Source organism: Falco peregrinus, chromosome 1 (assembly GCF_023634155.1).
Source record: "Falco peregrinus isolate bFalPer1 chromosome 1, bFalPer1.pri, whole genome shotgun sequence".
Lineage (NCBI taxonomy): Eukaryota > Metazoa > Chordata > Aves > Falconiformes > Falconidae > Falco > Falco peregrinus.
The window spans coordinates 92,713,678-92,726,027 of record NC_073721.1 but is presented as its reverse complement, the minus strand read 5'-3'; the positions used below and the strand labels follow the sequence as shown (position 1 = coordinate 92,726,027).

Below are 12,350 nucleotides of genomic sequence, written 5' to 3'. Positions count from 1 at the left end.
GGAGGTAATTTCTCTGAGGCAGGTTGCCTGGGAGAACAGAGGATTTGAATAAAAAAATAAAAACACTTTGCCCAGGAACTTTTTAGGCCAAGCTGATCTTTCCAAGGCTTGTGCTACAAGGCAAATGCATATAACAGCTGGAGTTCCACTTGCAGAGCTGTGCGCACGATTGCAGTTCCTCTCCTGGATGCCAGAGTGGACAACATTGCTAGAAAGTCACTTCCACCTCCACATGGAGAAAATGTTTATGGAAAAAGGACCGATCGGGGTTTCCTGTGTGATCTCAAGTACTGGCTGCAGGTGTATGGGTTCAATAAGGTCTAAGGACCCCGATGGAGGACAGTGTGTGGCACAGCAGGAGTAGGCAGCTCCCGAAGCCACCAGTGCTGCGATGCAGGGCAGGGCCAGCCTGCCTGCCTGCCCTCTAACACCAGCTGGTTGTCCCCAGGTTGGACAGGTATGTCAATCAGGGAATCCAGAGCATCCTGGAGACACCTGGGGGCTTGATTTCATTTGACAGTGTTTAGAGATGAGAAGGAACCCAAATGAGTGTTAGGTTGAAGGAAGATCCGGGGAAGGTCAGGGATTCATTGAGAGCTTTAGATTTCCACCTTATCTGCTTATTAATTGTAATGATGGTCCAAGAGCTGTTAAATCTGGGACAGGTTTTGTTCTGTGGTATTAGTAATTTTGGACCTCCTTGGAAGCATCCTTATCTTTGTTCAGTTGTTTGTGTGTTTTCTTTGCACAGAAGGTAAAAGTTGGCTTGATTTTTTATATGCTATTTCACTTTATTGGCTTTATTTTCAGCTTTGACACCTAGAAAAGGACTGCCATATCATGGAAAGCAATAAAAAAAATAAATCCAGCTGCTTTTCCATGCTGCTTCTGGAATTTACTCTCTGAAAATTGACTTTGCAGGCCCTGAAGAAGATCATGTTACTCCAAGCAAACTCAAACAGGTTACTTACTGTTCTAGGCCACTGGTACTCCCCTTTCTCAGACGCTGCCCGCAGGAGTAACAAGCAGCTTAAACAGGGCTCCCTTCTGAACCTCTCAGCAGCTCGAGTTGCCCATTTAAAAGGTTTGGTATCAGGGCACCTCGAAGCCAGGTAATGTTAGCAGGAAAGCAGAATGAATACCAAAAAGAAAAGCCTGTGGGGAGGGGAGATGCTTCTTTTGCAGGGTGAAGCGCAGCAGTGATGTATGAGGCTGAGGTTCAGGGCTCTGCCAAGCCCCAGGGGCAGCAGGCTGCTCATCTGTGGCCCTGGCCATCAGAAGTAGGGGCTCATCCCTGCACTTCCAGTTGTGCCATGGGGGCAGCAGTATAGCACGGGGCTCACATCTGCTGGTGCAACCCTTCCTCCCCTCTGGGACAACACTGGGTGGGGAACTCTGCTTATAGAATCACAGAATAGTTTGGGTTGGAAGGGACCTTAAAGATCACCTAGTTCCAACCCCCTGCCGTGGGCAGGGACACCTTCCACTAGACCAGGCTGCTCAAAGCCCCATCCAGCCTGACTTTGAGCACTCCCAGGGATGGGGCATCCACAGCTTCGCTGGGCAACCTGTGCCAGCACCTCACCACCCTCACAGGGAGGAATTTCTTCCTTATATCTAATCTAAACCTACCCTCTTCTGATTTAAATGGTTACTCCTTGTTCTGTCGCTACAGGCCCCGATAAAAAGCCTCTCTCCATCGTCACAAGTCCCCTTTAGGTATCGAACGGCCACAGTGAGGTCTCCCCGCTGCCTTCTCTTCCCCAGGCTAAACACCCCCAGCTCAGCCTTTCCTCACAGAAGAGGTGCTACAGGCATGTCACCCCCGTTAAAAGCAGGCACCCCCTCCAAAGTCCTGGCGGCGTGAGACCCGCGGGGCTCCCGACCCCAGCGCCCGGGGATGCCTCACCCGCACAGCAAGCTGCCGCCGCACGGCCTCCCCGGGCCACCGGGAACGGCTCTGGTGCTGCTGCTGCGCCGGCGGAGGGATGCTCTGCCCGCCCCCCCGGGCAACCGCCACCTTCCCCCCCCTCCAGCATTTCTTTCTGCCTTTACTTCTGCTGAATTGTCCCGATGAAGCTGCAAAAAAGAAGTGATGGGGGTGGGGGAGCTGCGGAAGGGACGCCCGCGCCAGCGCCCTTTCCGCGGCTCCGCCCCCCCCAGCCCCCGGTTGTCCCACCCCCGTCCCGCCCCTCGCCCGGAGCCGCCCCGGCGCGGCCGCCAGTGGCTGCGGGCGGCGGGGGGGGAGTTGTCCCGCCGCCCGCCCCGTCGGGGGCGCGGCCCGGCGCCGCCCCGGGACGGCTACAAAGGGCGGGCGGCGGGCGGCGGCGCAGTGCGCGCAGCGGCATCGCGCAGGGCTGCGCCATCGCGCAGGGCTGCGCCCGCGGACCGGGTGCCGGCATGGCGCTGGACTTCCTGGCGGGATGTGTCGGCGGTGAGGAGCGGGCGGGGGGCTGCGGGCGAGCGAACGGAAGAGGGGATTGCGAAAAAGGAGGGGGGGGAAGCGGGAATGAGAAAGAGGGGAAGGAGGGAAAAGAAAATAAGGAAGCGGAAAGGGAAAAAGAAAAGGAGGGGGAGGAGGAAGAAGAAAAGGGGGAGAAAATGAAAAAAATTTAAGGGGAGGGCTGGGCGCGGCTCTTTTATTTTGGGAGGCGGCAATTGTGTCGGCCCGGGGGCATGGGCCCTCCGCTGCGGGGCGGGGGGGGGGGGACTTCCCGGGGCGGCGCGCCGCGGCCCCCCAGGTGCCGGTGCGGTGGCGGCGGGGTTTGCCCGCAGGGGCTGGGGGCAAACGGGCGGGCCCAGGGCGAGCAAACGGGCGGCGGCGGGCGCGGGAGCCCCTCGGCCGGGAGCGTGTAGCGGGGAGGGGGGGGGGGGGAGGCGATACCTGCGTGGGGCTGTCCGGGGCTTCCCGCTGCTCCGCTTACGGCCTGCCTGCTATTTTTAGCAGCTGTTAAAATCGCGTTCAGATTTATTCTCGCATCTTCGGTTGTTTGCGCTTGCCGTTCTCCTTACCAAGCTGGCAAAGAGGTTTGTTTTTTGCTGTGGGTTTTTGGTTTGTTCTCCCCCCTGCCTCAGCATCTCTCCGACTCTGCCATAGTGATCCTGGCCTTGCCAGGATCCCGCCTGGTCACTTGTGCCATTGGTTTTTCACACCAAACGCAGCACACGTCGTGGTTTCTGAGATCTGGACTGCCTCGCTGCTGTGCTGGCCTTGAACAGCCTGGACTGCCTTGGAGTGGGCACGGTGCTTCTGCCACATCCCCCACAGAAGAGGGAGGGGGGTTATCCTTCTGCAAACTGGGAGAAGGTGGACTGAAGCACTCTGGAATTCTTGCTGTTGTCGACAGTCATAAATGGATTGATGGCTTGCAGAAATACGGAGCTAGAGAATTCCTTGCTTCAAGCAGCGCTTGCAAAATGCGTGTATTTGGATTAGTGTAGCCAATAGGCCTGTGTGTACCTTCCTAAAAAGCCCTTTGATGCTACAATAAAGCAAAGGGGTTTGGTAATGCCTGGTCCTTCTGCAGGTGCTACAGTCACATCTGGAAAGGCCGTGGGCACAGCAGGGATTTTTTTCTGCTTTTAGAGAAGCTTCCAGGTTTTCTATGCCTCCACAGAGTGGCAGATACATGAAATATTTTGCTTTGGAGGAAGCCTGCAATTTCTGCCCACTGGACTTGCGTTGGGATGAGGCCAGGAATCGCTGCTGAGCATCGTATGACCCATGTGGTGAGGCACGCTCTGCAGTCGCACACCCCAACCCCTGCCTGCAGCTGAGAAGCTTGATGGGAGCATAAAGGCACCTAGTACTGGCCTGAAGGACTGAACTGTAGAGCTCATCTCCTGGCTTGATAGGATGCTTTTGACCTGGCCTACCAACAACGCTGTGCACTTACACCTTGGGCTGGTGGTCATGCTTGGGCTACAGCTAGCCCCAGACCCGGGAGGAAAACTGTGAGTCATAACTGTGGTATTTGTTTTGTTTCAGGTGCTGCTGGAGTGCTGGTAGGACACCCATTTGATACTGTTAAGGTGGGTTGATTATGAAATACTCTTGTCTCCAGGTGGAAAACTTAGCTTTTTCCAAGGAGCCGGGGAGGAAAAAAGATCCCCAGACCCTATAGAAGGATAAATCTGTCCTGGAAAGCTTGGAGCAAGGCTCCTCAACCACTGTTCATGACTTTGCAGTCTCCAGCTATTCAGAAACAAAAATTCTTTGTATGCATGATTCAACCCAGTAACATGACACATGTTGCCCTAAACTACAGGTTTATCAGCGCAGTAACAATGTTGTGTTTGAAAATCCCATCTTCCATTTAATTTTGTTCAAAGCTTGCTTCTCTGCAGCTGTTCATCATCAGCTACCAAAACCGCCTCTCTTCATGTTTAAAACTCAAACCTACTTGTTACTAGGTTGAAAACTTGTTCTGTTTTCCCCTCGAGCTCTGCTGCTTACTGCTTGAGCTTTAATTTATCACACTAGCCAAAGGATGCAAATGGATAAAAATCCATGGCATGAAGCTTGTCTGGGGGCCTCTTCCTCCCTTTAAGTATTATTATATCTTTTTATAACTTTCAAAGTTAAAATTGATTTTCTGATGGTATTATGCAAACTAAGGGTAGCTACCTCAACGATGAGATTTGACATCTGCTGGAGGGCCCTTCAGCCAGGACTCCCAGGGGTCTAAACCCATTTTTCAGAATGGGATGACAACTTAAGTCACTTCTTGGCAGCCTTAGCCAAAGTCTTGCACTGGAAGAATAGAAGAAGGGATGCCAATATATCCCTGCTAAATTAATACACCAGATCATTTGACTGCAGCAGACAGCATGCCACCCGCTAGATCTATATTTGGAATACCTCTACCTTTCTGAATTTAGATATGCAAAGGGCTTATAGTGTTACCGAGGTCATCACCATATTCTGTATTCTAGCACATGGTTAACTCTGTACAGATTTTCCTAGCTAGCGGATATTAGTCTTTGCCAGTCAAGTGCAAGCTGCTCAAATAAGTCAAACTGTATGTATGTTTCTCAGAGCATGGTAAATTTGACTGTTGAGTAATTGGATTGAATTCTAGTATATATTTTCAGGAATGTATTATCCAGACTTGCATATGGGTTTTTTTTATGGTGGTACAGGGCCAGCTGTCTTTCTCTCATCCCCACACTGCCAAGTTTTACATGCTTAACTTAAGGTGATGGGTCATTTCACTGAAGCCAGCAAAACTGCTAAAATGCTATGCTCAGACTAAAGTGAACCATGTGTGGCATTTTTCTGGTTTTTTTAAAGTGGCAGAGCTTCTAGTGCATAAAACTAAATGTTTCTGTGTCTGCAAAACTGGGGCTCCCATGCTAGTTCCAGCAGATGTGTTAACACAAAATAGATGTGTTTGCTTTAGAAAAAGCATCTTGCTTTGCAGTAGAGCAAATTGTTTCTGGATGACTTTAAATGTTTTATGAAATCCAGTGTGGCATGCTATATTTGCATATCCATTAGAAGGTATTATAAGTACTTACCTATTTTTTTGTTACAGAAAAAGCTAATGTTTGTGTTATTAGCTGGCATAGTCACCATGGGGAAACAAACACTATAACTAGTCTTTAAAAAAAAAAAAGACATTGCCTAACTTGTTGTGTATGTATATGTGTTAAGAATCAGTCCTTTTTATAGTTCTGCGGTGTTTAAAGAGCTAGCTGGTAGTCACCTTAGACTGTAAGTTTTTAATATAACTGAACAATGGGAAAGCTGCTTAGATAAGCCAGAATTTTACTTCTGTCATGGCTTTTAAGCTCTTTTTTTTTGGCCAGTGATTGTGTTTCACAAAGCCGGGAGGGGGATGGTGGGACACACAGGGAGAGATTAAGCTGGTGAAGTCGCCCTGCGAAACCTACAACTGAGCTGATCTCAGAACTGGCAAACTCCTTATCCCTGGTTTGTTGATGTAATGTATAAAATTGCTTTTTTGCTTTTAACTGCCTTTACTTTCTGAGCTAGGGGCTGTCTTCATTAACAGCAAAAGTGTTACTTTGTTGTAGATGACAGATAAGCCTCATCACGGGAGAGTTGCCTAGTAAGTATAGCCCAGGTGAACACTTCTGTTTCTCTCAGTCTTAATTTATTCCCAAATGTATTAGTTCAAATAAAGGTCTAAAAGACGTATGAAGCTTTTTCCCTTTTTGGTTTTAAACTGATGTGTCCCTCTTCTACAGCTATGGCATGGAGGGAGTGGGGTTTAAATATCCCCTTTTTTAAAAAAACGTAAAGTTTTATTCTTGAACCTTCTTTCTGCTATGCGTTTCTGGCTGTATACACTTCCACACACAGTGGCCCTAAAACTGAATCTCAGGCACACTGTTGTTGAGATCTTACCCACTACATTTCCTTGGAGGACATTGTCTTTGCTCAAACACTTCTAAATCACTTGTTTTACACACTATTAAATGTTTGGACTGTTTTGGGGGTGTGGTTGGTTGTTTTTTTTTTTAGTCTTGAGTATATTTATGCAAGTCTTTAGTGATGTGAAATTACAGTGGTACCAGTGTGCCTAAGACCTTGGTAACAGTGGCTTCAAATAAGAAGCAAGCAAGAACAATGGGCAATAAATAGAGGGCTAAACTTTGCACAGTTCATCCTTCCTTTAGTTGTACATGCCAAAAAGCTTGCTGAATATGGCATTAAGACTCATGAAATAAGGCGGCGAGTGCATATGAAACTTTATCTGGTAGTCTGCTAATGTGGGGATCCCCATGAGATCAGCACTATGCTCAAATGAAAGCTGTTTTTCATTCTTAGACCTGGAGTGTCAGTACTCGAAGTATTTTATGCTACAGCAAGGCTTAATTGGTCAGTATTTCACAAATTATTTAGACAAAAATAGTGGGAGCTCTATGCCACTAGGAAGTGAATCTGTATACAGGATATGACTAAACTACTGAAGACAAGTGTATAAAGAAGTTGAAGATTCCGAAGCTGCAATTCTCCCAAAGCTCATGCATGTGCAAGCCCCGTAACTTCACAGATGGGGTTTGAAACTATGCACAAAACAAAGGTTTTACTTTATTTAATCGATAGCTTAAGATTTATGATTTTGATTGTGGGTCTGCTTCTTGAGCAGCTGAGGTCTGCCTACACCCCAAACATCACTTTGAGTAACAAAGGATTTATTTTCTTTGAATCCTACTGTAAGCCTGCTTTTAACGTGGAGATGTTTTAAAAGCCTTGGAAGACCTGAGGTGGTCTCTGCCTCCCAGTATGGCTAGCTATATATACACTAATATGTATGCTAAAAAGACACTGAAAACTTCTGTCGCTTTGTTTTGTACATTAACTGGTTGTAGAAACATTAAAAAATACTAAAACTATAAATTTCTTTTTAGCTCAAAGAAAGCTAAGCTAACCTGAATATAGAATTTTGATAAACCACATTCCAAAATCCTTTTCTAGACCCACATAATCTTACAAGTCTTTCATTGTTGTGGTGGTGTTTATTATTAACTTTAGGCAAACAACGATAAAGAGATTTTCAAGTCAGAAATCTTGCATGTAGACCTGATAATATTTTATTAAGAAAAAAAGTCTTGCAGTTTTTTGCACTGGAGTAGCAGCAGCAGCATTAAATACCTGATAAACATCTCTGAGCAACATTGCAGCCCTCCACGCTAGAGATCAGAGACTTTGAACTTCACCATTCCAGTAAAACCAATTTATTGAGTTTATTGAGTGTAGGGCTTTGCACAAACTAGGTAGCTTTGAGACTTTACGTGGGCTTAAGACAAATTGGCAGGGAAAAAACCCAGGATTGGATATTCCCATTAAAGTTTAAAAAAAAATAGAAAAAGGCCTGTCTCATAATATCAGCCAGTTACAGTAGCATCTATCTGTGCAGCAGAACATATATTCAGTTTTAGAAAGGTTAACTGATTACTACCATTAAAGGTTTGAAACAGCCACACCCTCACAAATTGTGTTCAGCAGATTAAAAAAAAAAAAAAACCCAAACTAAAAGGACAAGTGGTTTTTTATTCCTTTCCTTATGCAAAGACTCACTTCCTAGCTACCCTCTGTGGAAAAAAAAAAAAAAATCTCAGTGAAGGGTCCCAAGTCTGGTAGCCAGAAACACTATGGGTGGTGTTGCTGGAAGTTTCAATCCTTTTAAAATTATCTTTATTTCATGCTTGACTTAAAAATAACTTTTTAAATAGAATTGTATCAGGTTTGAACAGATAGTGTGAACAGAAGTATTCTTGGCAGTTAAAGAAAGTACTTATTGTAGCCAGTACTGGAAAACTTCTATCTGAAATGCTAGGTAACAGTGTACCCTGTTGTACTTTGACATACTGTTTTTCTAATATTCACTAGAAGTTAATAATCTTCCTCCCTTCATGTTTTCACCCCCAAAATTAATTCAAAACACTTCCACAATATTATTGAATTATTTTGCCACATACGGCATTCCAGTGTCCAGCCTGTGCTCTTGTATTTACATTGCTATACCAAATCTGCATATATGTACAAAACACTAGTTTACCAATTAGGCTGCTCTGACATACCAATCGGTATCTCATACAACTTTTTATAGGTTCGTCTACAAGTTCAAAATGTAGAGAAACCTCTCTACCGTGGGACCTTCCATTGCTTTCAGTCCATCATAAAGCAAGAATCTGTGAGTACAAAATCAAAGCTTTGTATATTAGTAATCGGTGTGTTTGTAAATAGGAAGGGTGGGATTTTTTAACAGCTTTCCCACAAACACTGAAGATCGAGAGATAAGCGTACTCTGAACCTCGCCTGGCAATAGGGCAGGTACTGTAGTCAGAAGTTTGCCAGAAACTTTGTGAAGATGATCACCAAGTTGGAAGTTGATACTTTGAAGTTAACTTTGAAAGTAAGATCACAAGCTATTTGAATCGTTAATTTTCCAAGATTCCAAGCAATCTGAGCAATAAGTGAAGTCGTCGGTGAGTTTTGGGGTTTTCTTTTGCTGCTGAAGCTTTAAGACCATAGCTAAGAGGGTGGCTTTAGGCTTTTACCTACATAAAGTATAAAATTTACCAGAAAACTTCTCTGGATGGACTGAGATTATTTTTTTGATGTGTTCAGCTGTATATTTGTACTGCTAAAAATGTTTAGATGTTTGCGTCCTAGGTAGTAATGAAATTATTATTACAAAGCAAGATGGTGCTGATCTTCTGGCCACTGTTAGAAAGTGAGGGCACAAGGGAGAGCTGGAAGGGCCATGTTCTGCACAGCTTCAGGAGGTTATCGACACCACTGTTAAAAAGGGTCTTTCCTTCCTTCTTCCATTAGGCTTTTGGACTCTATAAAGGTATTGGGTCACCAATGATGGGACTTACCTTCATTAATGCACTTGTGTTCGGTGTACAAGGAAACACACTTCGTGCTCTTGGAAAAGACACTCCTCTAAACCAGTTCCTTGCAGGGTCAGCAGCAGGGGCTATCCAGTGCGTCATCTGCTGTCCCATGGAGTTGGCAAAGACAAGAATGCAGCTTCAAGGAACAGGGGAATACAAACTAAAAATGAAAAACTATAAAAATTCTCTGGATTGTTTGATCAAAATCTATCAGAAGGAAGGGCTGAGGGGCATCAACAGGGGTATGGTCTCTACACTCATAAGAGAGACTCCAAGCTTTGGCTTTTACTTCCTGACCTATGACTGCATGACCAGGTATTTAGGCTGTGAAGCTGAGGACAATTACGTTATTCCCAAACTGCTGTTTTCCGGAGGGATGTCGGGAATTGTGTCCTGGCTCTCAACCTATCCCATGGACGTGATCAAATCCCGACTTCAGGCTGATGGAGTCGGAGGCGTTACACAGTACAACGGCATTTTAGACTGTGTCAAGAAGAGTTACCATGAAGAAGGCTGGAGGGTGTTCACAAGAGGTCTTACTTCCACACTTCTCCGTGCTTTCCCTGTCAACGCAGCTACCTTTGCTACTGTCACCGTGTTCCTAATGTATATGAGGTCAGAAGACAACCTTCGTGAATGTGAACCAGTAATCCAGCAGCCTTCCAGTTTGTGAACCTTCTCTGTTTGTTCTCCTGATCCAAAGCCTGGCTGGTTGGGTTTTTTTAAACTTAAACACTTGACCCGCACAAGTGGCGTAAACATATGCTATCCATATAAAGAATTCCTAAATGTTTCAGACTAGGATTTCATCTCATTACTTGTATAAGCAGCATATTGCCTTATTAAGGACTTTATATCTAATAGTATCGAAGTTAAGATGGGGACCTGCCTTTAGAGAGTATTTTATAGTTACTGTTGTGGCTCCAGAAGAGGTTCTGGAGAATGTCCTAGTACCAGAAATCAGGTTTTCTTCCACTCGTGTTCTGGATGACTGAGTTAGGTTGAATGCAGGAATGTTGTCAGGAAAGAAGTGCTCTTTTTGCATGTAACGGGAGTAAGTATAGTCCTCTAAAGTGAAGTGGGCGGAGGAAATTAAATGTTGGAGGCATTTTGCAGGTAACCCTGAACTCTTTAAGACAGACTAGTATTCAGCTAGCCATGTGTTTTGCTTTTCCTCTGCTTTTATACATCAGTGGGTTTAGTAGCAACTTTGTTCATACCGGTTTGCTAAAAAAAAATAAAAAAAAAAAGTAAAAAAAAAAAAATAGTATGATTTGTTCCTAAGCTACTCCCTTACCTGTCAGCTTTGAATAAGTATCTTAAGCACAAAGTTAGCATCTGCACTTGTTCCTTTAAATCTAAAGGCTTGTAAGGATTTAGGGAAACTCAAATCTAGTAAGGTTGATGTTGTTTGCCTTCACCTCTGTTTCTTGTTCGGTGGGTGCAAGGACTGCATTGACTAGATTCAGCCCAAGTGGACTTTGTTCTCTGAAGTTAACGCAACTTTGCACCATTTCTCCCAATGCGCCCCATAGCAGCCAGTGATGTACAGAAGTCAAAGTCCTACCTGTGGTATTGCACAAAATGTTTGTGGGTGCAACGTTAGCTTAGCAGCTTGAAGTACTGTAGAAATACATACATGTTTAGAACTGGAGGTTTCATACCTTTCCAGAAAATAGGGGTGTAAGTGTCTGAAATGGTTGGTGTTTAATACACTGGCATTGTGAATTTAAACAATATTGTTTTTTATGTATTTAGTTACAGTGCTACTGGAAAGAAGACTGAAAAGGGTTCTGCAGAATTTTCTTGTTATGTTAATCTGCTGTGATATTTTTTCTTTTATTAGCAGCCTGTTCAAGAGGGATTGCATTAGTCAAACAGTTAAAGATCTGGAGTAAGAACTACACATATTTGGCACAAGTAGCTAGAAGGAAGGAGTGCATGTGTATAAGGAATGTTCTAAAATGTATCAAACTAGTTCAGTAAGTACAACTTGTTACACTTTTGGTTGGGACAAGTGCAATATGTGTTTAACTTATATGAATTTTCTAAAGAAACCTTACTTCATAGCATTTTGCACTGTAACGAAATATGCTGGAGAAACCTGTAAAACTGGTATGTCTTTTTATACCTTGGAGGTATGTTGGATGTTTTAGTGCCTACTTGCACTGAGATTCAAATTGAATGTTAAATCTGTCTACTAAGCTGCATATGCACAACTCCTCACAGCAAAGACCATTTACACCTTTGTATAGTACTCTGTAATTATTGTATATAAAATTGAGGGAATAAATTTTTAAAAAACTTTGACTCTGGTTCTTTAAAGTTTCTTAGGTTTTACTCAGATGGTTCCTCGTGTTAAATCAGGCTTGCGAGAGGGTGGGGGTTCTGGCTTTTGCCAGGAGAAACTTGTTCTCCATCTGCCTTCCACGCACCACTGGGAAGGGCAGTGCTTTGCTCTGGCTTAGAGCGCATCAGTTCATTGAAGGGAAGTTGCCCGAGCTTGCTTCTTGAAACTGATCTTGTCAGTGAGAACCTCTACTTGAAGATAGTATACTTACTATGAGAACAATCCCGCTTTTAAAGCAAAGAGCTGGCAGCCTGCTTGGGACCCCTCCTATCCTGCATTTATTTGGTTTAAGCAGTGCTGATCAGCACCAAGGCTGCACAACGGTGCAAGATGAGTCAGGGTCCCTGCAGAGTCACAGCGGAATCAAGTACCTGGTCTGCCAACAGCACTGTTCATACCTGAATCAGAATACTTGGCTCTAAGATGTGCAAGTTCAGCAAAAATCTTTGTAGGTTGTAGTGTCTTTTGTTTTTAGACAGCGCAACTAGCCCACAACACAAAAAGCATCAATATTCCAAATAGAAAGTCACACAGAAAAAGCAAGATGATGCATGTTATGACCAGCAAAAGAGATCTCCTGGCTGATGAGGGTTACTTCAGGTACTGGCTTCACTAGTTCATTTTC

General features: G+C 44.7%; 1 protein-coding gene across 3 annotated transcripts; it reads left to right on the top strand.

Moving 5' to 3' along the window:
• The first annotated feature begins 2,285 nt into the window (after positions 1-2,285).
• On the top strand, positions 2,286-11,685 carry SLC25A29 (solute carrier family 25 member 29). 3 transcript variants are annotated; one of them, XM_055794425.1, is made up of 5 exons: positions 2,337-2,434; positions 3,989-4,032; positions 6,040-6,074; positions 8,583-8,666; positions 9,311-11,685. In XM_055794425.1, exon 5 carries the CDS (start codon positions 9,344-9,346, stop codon positions 10,046-10,048), a length of 705 nt encoding a protein of 234 aa, XP_055650400.1. In that variant the 5' UTR covers positions 2,337-2,434; positions 3,989-4,032; positions 6,040-6,074; positions 8,583-8,666; positions 9,311-9,343; the 3' UTR covers positions 10,049-11,685. The 3 variants fall into 3 exon arrangements, with proteins under 3 accessions (XP_055650390.1, XP_055650394.1, XP_055650400.1); XM_055794415.1 differs by lacking the exon at positions 6,040-6,074 and having other exon boundaries at positions 2,286-2,434; XM_055794419.1 differs by having other exon boundaries at positions 2,320-2,434; positions 3,989-6,074.
• Positions 11,686-12,350: the final 665 nt, after the last annotated feature.

Excerpts from the sequence above, each read along its gene's own strand:
- SLC25A29 (XM_055794415.1), top strand. The coding sequence starts at position 2,401 with ATGGCGCTGGACTTCCTGGCGGGATGTGTCGGCG. Across the intron at positions 2,435-3,988 it reads CCTGGCGGGATGTGTCGGCG|GTGCTGCTGGAGTGCTGGTA; the intron begins GTGAGGAGCGGG and ends GTTTTGTTTCAG. Across the intron at positions 8,667-9,310 it reads CCATCATAAAGCAAGAATCT|GCTTTTGGACTCTATAAAGG; the intron begins GTGAGTACAAAA and ends TTCTTCCATTAG.